Below are 11,129 nucleotides of genomic sequence, written 5' to 3' on the forward strand. Positions count from 1 at the left end.
TTAAAAAAAAAAAAAAAAAAAAAAAAAAAAAAAAAAAAGAAAAGAAAAAAAGCTGGGAGTCCACTGATGGTTTTGCCTATTAAGCCAACATATGTTTATGTTTACGTTAACAAAATGCCTCAGCTTTATTCAACATTTGATATTCTGTAGTCCCACCACACACTCCAAATATCTGCTTCTATCAGTCATCTGGATTTTTCACGTATGGAGCTTGAAGCCATAAATACATCAATTAATGACAGCAGTCACATACTGCACTACTTCTCAGGAGAAACAAATGCCTCAAGTCTCATTTGCCAGAACGATGACAAGCCTAAATTTAAACCAAGAATTACTACCAGGGATTTAAAAACAGAACAGATTGCTTCTGGCCATTGGTGAGACGCAGGATCCTGGAAGTAAAATACTCCAACCTACTACTAAACGAAGCCAAGACTTTCCTAATAAAGAAATACAACACATAGTTCTTTAAATCAGACCAGAGATTAGATTATAGGCAGTGCCAGCCAGCTGTAGCACATTTCTTACACAGCCCCTTAAACCGTCACTGTCTGCATTTACTTTCCCACAAGAAAAAAAATCTCTTAATTTATAATCATAGACTCCCCTTCCCACTTTCCTTGGGAACCTACTCCTACAATTTGTCAAAAGCAGATGGAGGACAAGAGAAGGCAGTAGGGAATAAAATGCAAGCCTGGCTCATTTATTTACAGCATTAAACCTCTGCAAGAGTCAGCACTGTAAGGAGCTCACAGAAGATGCTTTCAGATACTTTCCATCATCCTCTCAAATGGTTTCAAGTTGACTTCCACAGGTAGGACTCGAATTAAGTGGCTGAATAATCAAGGCCGTGTGGGCACTGCACCAGTGGATGCTTTCAGCTCTTTGCAATTGGAGAAGGGAAAAAAAAAACAAACACAAAACCCATCAGACGGGCAGCTGGGAAGGCCTCCAGAAGGAGGAGCATCTAAAGGAGCCAATGTGAGGATCACCTTCACTACAGCGTGGGCTGTGAGCAGAAAAGGAGAAAGCCTCCAAGTGGAGCACCCACTTCCCCCAGTAATGCAGGCTCTAAACCCGAGGCCTCTAGCAGCCTTGTTTTAATTCACAGATCTCGACTACAGCTGAAGCAGAGGAGGGATCTACCACAAGACAAAGAGCAGAGGGATGCTCTGAGCTCTCGCAGAAATATCCTGCAGTTGCTCCATACAGGAGCATCGCCCCCATGCTGCTCTCAGAGCATTCCCCCAGTGAGAGATCTTGAACCCATTGCATTTGTTCTCAGTCACAAGACCGTACAGACCTTCCCTGGCATGGCAAGCTATTTCTGATCTAAATCTTCATTGAGATTGCTACCCAGGGTGAGAGAAGGAAGTTAATGTATCGTCCTGAAGGCCACACCAAAATAAGGAAGAGTCCCAGCAGACCTGTTCACGTGGTGCGCAAGGAAAGCTGAAGATAAGGCTAACAGCAGAGAAAGATCACCAATCCTCCATTTGTGTTAAGGTACAAAAAAATTCTTAGGCTTCATGGACTGTTTCAACTTGCTATGAACCACGCTGCTCTCTTCCACAGATTTTGGCAAAATCCAGGCTTGGAAATTGACTCTTCTGATGACTGATTAGTCACAGTGTCAGATAGCTTAGCACCACACGAGTGAAACCCCTGGGAAGTGCTTTGCCTCAAACTGTGATGCTACAGATGGAAATCCTTAACAAGCCTCCCAAAAATGGAATCAGCACAGATCTCCATTTCCATTTCCACCTCCATCACTGCTTCCCATCCCAGGAAGATGCTACCCCACAACTCTGACCCACGTGAGTTTTAAGGTGAAAGGGGATCACACCTGACAGGCTCATCCATTTCAGCGCTGCTCACTGCAGTTTACAGAGGCACTCCAGAGGTCTGATTACAGTTCATATTTATTTATGCTGGCTTTAAGCCACCTGGGTGCTCGTGTCCAAAGCCAAGAGGATGCCTGCCTTGCCTTGGCTGCCTACACAGCACAGAGAGCCAAGTCTTCCAGGTGGAAATCTTCCCCAGTTAGAAACATCAAGTCTGGCCACTGCAGAAAAACATTTAAAAAGACTTTGGTCACAGCTATAAATTGGGATCCTTCTCTAAGAAGAGAGAAAGGGGGGGGGGGCAAAAAAAAAAAAAGCTAGAAACAGACAGCATAATTCTCAGGGCATACTTTAAAATGTAAAAATCCTCTGTCCCTTCATTTCCTACCACACAGCTACCAATATCCTAAAGGGACAGGTGCCCAAAGTCAGTTACCCCGTTTGGCTCATGTAATTCCATGGATGCTGAACTGCTTCCACTGACTGCATGCTTGGTCTCTTTGTTCCTCATCTCAGGGATTAACTCCAGGATTAGTTAGTTATAACCCCTGCTAAAGACAGAAGGAATTAATCACCAGTTGATCCATTTGTTAAAAAGCTGCTTTCCCAAGCAAGGTAGAGCTAAACAAAAAGTAGTGAGGCACTGGCACAGGTTGCCCAAGGAGGCTGTGGATGCCCCATCCCTGCAGGCATTCAAGGCCAGGCTGGATGTGGCTCTGGGCAGCCTGGGCTGCTGGTTGGTGACCTGCACACAGCAGGAACAGGTTGGAACTGGATGAGCACTGTGCTCCTTTGCAACCCAGGCCAGCCTATGGTTGTATGATCAACGTGACCAGGTTCAATACTGCACAGCTGCTCATTTGATTCAGTCCAAAAGAGAAGTGGCTCATACATTTCCCTGCCTCTAGTAAGGAAGTAATAGTTGAAAAGCTGAGCTTTGTTCCCCCTCCAAGCAGTGTCTTGTCACTGCCCACCTTTGGCCATTTAAGCTCAGTGAAGCTGAGCTGTTATTGGAACGTGAAAAACAGCAGAGCTGCTCAAGTGGTGTTTTGAGCTGCTTTGAAAAACCAAGTTCAGCTGCTCAGGACACTGCAGCCAAATTTATTCTCTTATCAGCAGAACTGGGAGAAGATGCTTTGTTTAATGAAAGCTCATGTGCTCCCTGGAATTGCTCTAGTTCTCCAGATTGGGATTGAAAAGGTCACAATGATCCCTTGCTACATACAAAGTTGCCAACCACCAGACCAGGCTGCAAGAACAATTGTAGGACTCAAGACATTGCTTTTTTGTATTTAGGAACTGAAGGAGAGATTTTAGTCTACAGGGCTAAGTCCTTTCTGTAGCAGTTGTCAGCACATCCCATCTTCCCAATACCTCTTAACGTGAAAAACTCTATCCTCCAAAGTTTAAAGGACAAAGAAACCTGAGCAAAGAGTAAATCTGAATCTATTCCAGTCAGTACTGCTCAATTAGAGCTCAATTAGAGGGACACAGCCACAATATGACCTCAGCTAGAGGTGGCCCATCCTGAGTGAGCTCTGAGAGGTGAACCACGTTACCACAGAGCCTGTCACAACCAGCTACAGAACACTTAGAAAGCCTTGAAGTGAATCTGTCAGGAAATACGACGACGTGGCCAAGGGGGAGAAAAACCCTTCAGCATTTCAGCCTCTCTTCTTCATAAAGAAATGACTGCAAGAACATTTGCCACTTGCATGTGGTGTGAACAGCTTATTAGCTGCACCACGGCTGCCTCAGGATCTTGTCCACGCACCACAGCATGAAGGTTCAGGAGCTACAGAGGTGCTGAGCACTTCCTTGTGTACAGCTAAGCTATCTGTCTTTTCCTCCTGCTTAATTAACTCGTAAATCCATGCAATTAAGCATCTGAGCACACAGGCACCCTTTTAATCTAACGCTCCAGTTTTTCTACTGTTCACACTCTCTGGTGTTACTAATTGCCTTTTTTTTTTTTAATGAACATAATTGGAGCCAAGCACGTGTTTTTCATTAAGGCCCATTCACCAGCTTCGTAAGCTTTAGCTACTCATTTCATCCAAAAGCTAAAAATAAAAACCATTTCTTCCCCCCCAGAAAAAGCAGTTCTGACAGCTGAAGAAGTTTTTCTCATTTTGCAGCTTTCAAGAGGAAGGACTGAACTGGGAGATGGTCTCAATCTCCATGCTGCAAACCTGTTGGTGTTGTACCACCAGAATAACTCCAGACTGTAGCATCACCAGGACCTGCTTCTTTCTTTGAGAAATTAAAACAAAAGTCATTACAATCTGTTTTCCATATTCACAATCTGACAAAAAATAAAAAAAACATTGAGCCACATGTGCAAGCTGTGAGGTTCTACTACAAAAACACCATCTAATGAAGAAAAGTCTTCAAAATGTGGGATTTATGTGAGCAGATGCAAACCTTTACAGCAAACACTTCCCTGTTCTCTTTATGGTCAATGGACAGAAGCAGGCAGGCAGCAATTCATTTCCTCCCAACATATACGTCCTGTCAGATGAATCACAGCTCAGCTTGTGCCCTGCACCTCTCTTCTGCTTCTAGGAGGAACGTGCTCACAAAAACCATCTTTGGGAAGAGTTTATAGGCTGGTTGTTCAGGCCTGGACTCCTGGAAGAGGTGGCAAACCAGACTTCCCAGTAGGAGAAATAGCACAGCTGTCAAACAGAGACTGGAGGTGATTAGCAAGGAATAAATGCTACCATCAGTCTTTTGAGTGAGGTGTCACAGGGAAGCAGCAATAGAGAAAGCAGATCTGTAAGGAAACCTGACTTCATGCACGAGGTAACAGGGAGGATCTGGGTCTGCACAGAACTTTGCCTCAGTTCCCAAGGAATTTTCCCACTAGGAGGGAAGCAGGTAGAAAGGCCAGCAGTTGTGAACATCAATTTCTTCATCAGGCAGTACTGCGTTGCCTCATTGCAGCATGCAGAACCCACTGATACGTATTAGCAGCAGGGCTGCTGTCCATCAAGTCCAAAACCAACTGTTTCTTCTTCTGCATTGTGACTCACAAGCAAATAAGGGAAGAAAAAAGAAATGCATGACCAGCACACATTTTCTTCTGTTTAACCAAGGTTTAACATCAGTTAGTATAAGAGTTTTCTTCCCATGGCCCAACAACCCCTCTGGTTGTTTCGTACAGAAGGCACAAGTCTGGTAGGCAGCCTTTAGTTGCAGTATTTCAAAGAGTCAAGAAGCAGCACACCAATTTTAAGAGAGCTCGTAAAAATAACGACAACCCAGAGTTAACTTTTCCTACCTTCCCTTCAGGTTTAAGGCCACCCCTTCCCGCAGACAACAGTGACACCTACTGCCAACGCTACCAAACGACAACTTCCACAGCACGAAGCCAAATGTTTTCCCCATTGCCTCTGACAGCACGCACAGATTTGCTTCTAAAGGATCTCGTTTGCCTGCTGCTATTGCTACAGAACCAGAGCTCACAATCTGCCTTTTAAGACACCTTTTGAACGCAGCTTACTCCTCAAATCCAACTGCAGAGTTTACAAACTCTCTGTTATACCTCCCCACAGCTGATATTCTTGAACTACTGTATTAAAACAGGTCTGAACAAGGCCGTTTTGGCAACATTCATACCCTCATCCCATGTTTTTCCACCAGCAGAGAGTCATCAATCAACAGTGGGCAGGTATAGCACTGGTTCTATACTGCACACCAGAATAACTGCATCTCGAGCAGCTATCTTCTGGATTACATGGGAGGATTATGCAAAACACAGGTTCAGTTGGGTAGTTCAACAGAAACAAAGCAGCTGTGCAGCTATTTTGTCCCAACTGTGGCATCAACCAAGAAAGTTTTAGCAAGGTGCTTCGATGTCATTCTTTAAATCCCTTTAGAACAGTTTTCATTTTGTTGAGGAAAATGAAGGGCTTTCCATAGAAACTCCCTACCAGAGAAGCTTCATGATTTCAATGCTTGCAAGGCAGTCCACAGGCAAGCTCTGCAGGCAGTTCAACATCACTGTGCTCAAGTGTTCATCAGCAGCAGCAAGGACAGCAAGAAAGATGCATCAAGGCTCATCTCCTCGCCACCAGCAGTACATCCACCCTGCCCAGATAACCCCTAACACATCTAAGCCAAAGAAGATGGATTCCATACTTGGAAAAGCTCTTTCTATATGCTTTGAAAAAGCTAAAATGGCTTGATAGAGTATTTTCAACATCCTTACCTAAGCAAAGAGAAGACATCGTAAGAGTTACGAACGCAGTTCTGATCCACCTGGAGGAGGCTGTTCTTCAGGGTACCTGAGTGATCCTTAAGGCAAAGAAAGAACAGTCAGACATCAAAAATGCTTCCATCTGGACTACAAGCTTGTCTTATCAACGCACATCAGATAATCCTGAATTTAATGTTTTAAATGCACCTTCATACAAGCTTACATTCTGTTGGTAGAACTGATTCGAGAAGGCAACAGTGGCAGCTCAAGCCTGGACTGCAACTACACTTAGCTACACAATGATACAGGTCATTAACACAGTGTCATTAACATAGTTTTCTAGACACAGTGTATTTTTTTTTGACTGATGAAGCCCTCCCTTCACTTAAAAGATGCTTAAAAGATCAAATCTGAAGTTTTTCAGATACAGAATGCTTTCTGGAAGTTACAGTAACTCTGTGTCATTCTTAAGAGAGCAACAAAGGCAGAACAACACAGTCCAACAGGCAATTCTTCACCCTGGAAAGGTGTGATAGCAAACTTCTCCCTATCAGGTATAGCCACACAAGTGCTGTGAAATGGCACAATGGCTCTGAGCTGTTTCTTCACAGGACAAAGCAAGCTGTAAACAGGTCCAACAATCCAGCAGCACTGCCAGAAACTTGAAAGACTGCAGGAAAAAAAAGTCATGAATATTCATTTCAGTAGAGAAAGTATGCTAAAATAGGTGATACAACTGCAAGAAGCCCTATTTATATATTCTCTACCTGCCTCAACAGGCTGTTCTCATACGGAAGGTGTTGAAATGCAGTTGAGTTTCAACACCTACAGAGCTGCAAGAGCCACAGGCCACGCAGCAGCATCTACATAATCTGAAGACCTGCGTGTTACATTAAGCACCACACTGCAACAGAGGCACCCTATCACAGAATCACAGAATCACAGAATCACCCGGGTTGGAAGGGACCTCAAGGATCATGTAGTTCCAACCCCAATCACCTATCAGCAACCAACCCTATCAGCAGCCTCCTCTGCTCCTCATTCCCATTCTCAAGACTTTTGATACCACATGTTGAAATCTGTATTCACAGCCCCAGAAAAAAAAGAAAAAAAAAAACAGAAGAAAGATGGCTTAATCCCTGAATCAGGTAGGTGGAAAACTGGAAGCGTTTTGCAACCACAAAGTTGATTTTGTTTCAAGAAACAGTGCCTTCCAAAAGCAAGGCACACAGCTCTCCAGAGAACAAGTGAAGCAGCCTGGGATCACCTGGCTGCAGGATGAGAAGAGCTCAGCCCAGTAGCACGTTGTAGCCTTCTCTTTTCCCCCCATAACACAGAAAGATTGAATAGAAATGCCCAATAACACAGACAGAGTGCTCTACACAACCTGCTCTACTCTGAGGTAATTTGCAGGACACAGAATAGTCAGAATCCTTAAAGCTGGAAGGGACCTATGAAGGCCATCTGGTCCAATTCCCCTGCAGTGAACAGGGACACACACAGCTCCATCAGGTGCTCAGAGCCTCCAAATGTCTCCAGGGTTGGGGCACCCACCACATCTCTGGGCAAAGGAAAGGTTTCAAGCTTAGTTACTGAATAGGCTTGCTCTTCAGAAGCAGAGTTGTCTGCTTCTCTGCTGCAGTACATATTACAGATATAGGCACAAGTACTTACAACAAGCACACAAAGGCTTTATTTCTGTAACATGGCTGAGATCCAGCTGCATTAGGGGGAAGAAAAAGGTAGATGCAGGGTTTGTACCTTGCTGATGTAGATTATGTACTCTAAAGAGAGAAAGTCTTACTGCTTGATCGTTGGAAAGAGAGCTGCAGCTCAGTAAAGCCTGAAGAAAATAACTCAGTCTTCTGTCCATCTTATCCCTCAGCACTGCTAAATGCTTTGAGTTACCTAGAGCTTTGAGTTACTAGCTCTCCTATTATTTCTTTAAGGAATCAACAGCAAGTTGGTCACTGAGGGAAAGCCAACCCCACTTCCCTGACGCTCTTGTTGAAAAGCTATGACTGCAAGAACAAAGGGAAAGTGTTAAGGGTCAGTTAGCAACAAGAACCCAAGGGTTGGAAAAAAGTCTGAAAGCCAGGAAGGCAGAGGAGAAAGATGGTTTTAAGAAAGTCACTGCAATGCTATCAAAACAACCAACCAAAGCCTCGAACAGCAGCAGAAGTTGGGAGTACAACTCTGTGGAGAATCAGTGAGCAGGGACAAAGCAGCCTGCAGAGCACATCTGTTCTGACACTGAGCTGTAAGCCTCACATTTCTCTACCAATGCAGTGCTACAGCTTTCTGTTTCCCCAAGTTACAGCACGGAAGATTCGTACAGGGCAAGAATTCTGAGCACAAAGATGTATTTTGAAGGTTACTTTGCAGGAAAGAGGGCTGGAAGGTTCTAAAACAACAGCTGACGTGCATCACGTAGCAAAGATGTAAATTTCCAGTGCTTTGAGTTCAAAGCTGTCCATTGAGCTCATGTGGGCACACTGTTCTTACTGTTTGTGTCTATCAATTTGATCAGCAAGCTGCCAGCTTTAATCAAGAAAAACAATCGTGGCAGCACTTAATGTTCCTGTCCTACTTCAGATTGCTCTGCAGCAGTAGATTCCAGGCTCCCACCTCTTTTGTCACAGAGGAGTTGGCAAGATAGGAGATGGGAGCATGCATCTCATGGATCACCTGTAAATCTATAACATGTTTTGAAACAGAGTTGGATAAGAAGTCTCCAGAATGTTTCATTCCAACAGTTCCCTTCCTTTGGCTCAGCAGACTTCTTTAATGAAAAGGACATTCAGAATCATAAATATTTATTCTCCCCTTTAATAAAATGCATATTATTGTAAGAATTTATAGATCTAGCCTGGCTGTTTCAACAGCAGTTCAAAGGATCGTTAAATAAATAGGGATTCTTTGAAGCAAAATGGGAGAAACTGAGTTAGGAGAACACTACTATCATGATTCCTAAGGAGATGTGTACTAAGAGGACACTGCCAGCACTGAGTGCTGCAAGGGGTTTGCAACAGACCTGCAGAATGGCATCTGGACACATCTGCAGTCAGAAGGCTTTGTAAGCTCTGGTGTAAGTGAACAAGAAGATAAAAATGAAGAAGCACCCTCAGAAATCAGAGAACACTGACGTTGCCAAAGGGAAAAGGTATCACATGCAGATTCTACAGGAACAGGAACAGGCTCCTGACAAAAAGCATCCCTTCCTAAAGGTTTTAGGTAGTGCTTGGTAATAGCTAGTACACCCACCAAAGTGAGGCTGCTTCATATTCAGAATATCTAGCATTAAAACTAGGGATTAACTGTTAAGAACAGAAATATTCCTCAGGTACACACAGCTTCTGAATGCTACAGGAAGAGTCAATGCCAATTAGTTTGGCTTGAACTGCAGACAAGTGAGTTGCATACAGGAGGTGTGTATTATACAGCATAGTTTGGTTGAGGAGCTGACCAGAAGAAATCAGAGCAGGGCAACAAAAGCTTTAGCTCTTGCAACAAGAATAAACTACAAGGAAGGACAACAAAAATAAAGAGAAAAATGCTTTTTTTTTTTTTAATTAAAAAAAAAAAGAGACCAAAATTGGTCTCATCACTTTCAAGATGCTTTAAATTTGAATGAAATGCCTGCCTCGAGGGACAGAGCATCAAAGCTTATTTGCAGTAACCAGGACTCCTTAGGTCTTTGGTAAGCTCTAAGTCTTGCATGAACAGCTCAAATGTACAAGCAACAGAAGCAGCAGTCCCAATGCATCGTGTCAAGAAAATATTCCTTCTCAAAACCAAGATACTTTAATGTTTCGAGCATCCAAGCATGAAAATTTCAGTCCAGAAATTGAATTTCAGCTCATCACCAGTACTGACAAGCTGAACAAGTAAATGATATCCTCACCTTCTGCTCATACGAAGCTCCATAATAACCATCATTGAGACCAAAAATAATCTCGTTTGGGTTTCTTGCATGTATCTGTAAGAAAAGAAAAGAAATGATTTTAAGGCCAACTTCTTATGGCTCTGCACTGCAGCTGAGCATAAACCTTGATGATGAAACACAGTTTTTCAGCTCAGTTTTTCCAGTTCAGAAGAAGAAACCTGACAGCAAACTGAATTTAACCACAGAAAAAGCATTTATATCACATCCTTCACAACTGCTGCTGAGTACGTTCAGCCACGTCCCTTGGAAGGTGGGAGGTGGTGTGGATCTGCCTGAGGGTAGGGAGGCCCTTCAGAGGGATTTAGACAGGTTGAACCGCTGGGTTGAGGTGAATGGGATGAGGTTCAACAAGGCCGAGTGCCGGGTCCAAGTGTTGTTTGGCCACAACAACCCCATGCAGCATTATAGGCTTGGGGATGAGTGGTTGGATGAGTGTGGAGAAGAGAAGGACCTGGGGGTGTTGGTTGGTGCTGGGCTGAACAGGAGCCAGCAGTGTGCCCAGGTGGGCAAGAGGGCCAACAGCAGCCTGGGCTGCATGAGGAATGGCCAGCAGAGCAGGGAGGGGAGCATCCCCTGCACTCAGCTCTGTGAGGCCGCACCTCGAGTGCTGGGTTCAGATTTGGGCTCCTCACTGCAGGAAAGATGTTGAGGCCCTGCAGCGTGCAGAGAAGGGCAGCGAAACGGGGAGGGGTGTGGAGCACAGGGCTGATGAGGAGCGGCTGAGGGAGCTGGGATTGGTGAGGGTGAGAAGAGGAGCTCAGGGCAGACCTGACTGCACTCTGCAACTGCATGGAGGGAGGCTGTGGTGTCAAAGGGCCTGGCCTCTTCTCCCAGGCAACAAACAGGACACAGGGCAATGGCTGCAAGTTGTAGCAGAGATTTAGGTTGGACATAAGGCAGAACTGTTTCTATCAGAGAGTGGTCAGGCACTGCAATGGCTGCACAGGGAGGTGGTGGAGGCACCATCCCTGGCAGCGTTCAAGAGGCAACAGGATGAGGAGCTGCGAGATGTGGTTCAGTGCTGGTGGTGGCAATGGTGATGAGATGGTTGGACTGGATGATCTTACAGGTCACTTCAAACCATGAGAACCAGGATTCTAGGATTCTAGGATTCTAGGATTCTAGGATTCTAGGATTC

General features: G+C 44.5%; 1 protein-coding gene across 3 annotated transcripts in view; it reads right to left on the reverse strand.

The window, feature by feature from the left end:
• Positions 1–6,038: 6,038 nt before the first annotated feature.
• LOC122166250 (UV radiation resistance-associated gene protein-like) overlaps positions 6,039–11,129 on the reverse strand; it is a 20,271-nt gene continuing 15,180 nt past the window's right edge. For all 3 annotated transcript variants that reach the window (XM_042829873.1, XM_042829872.1, XM_042829875.1), the window contains exons 5-6: positions 9,950–10,024; positions 6,039–6,143 (exon numbers count right to left, since the gene is read on the reverse strand). In XM_042829873.1, coding sequence (XP_042685807.1) covers positions 6,054–6,143; positions 9,950–10,024 — 165 coding nt within the window. In that variant the 3' untranslated portion in view covers positions 6,039–6,053. The remainder of the gene's footprint in view (positions 6,144–9,949; positions 10,025–11,129) is intronic.

This window comes from Centrocercus urophasianus, unplaced genomic scaffold (assembly GCF_019232065.1).
Source record: "Centrocercus urophasianus isolate 14NV4802_14NV808 unplaced genomic scaffold, USGS_Curo_1.0 seq_322, whole genome shotgun sequence".
NCBI lineage: Eukaryota > Metazoa > Chordata > Aves > Galliformes > Phasianidae > Centrocercus > Centrocercus urophasianus.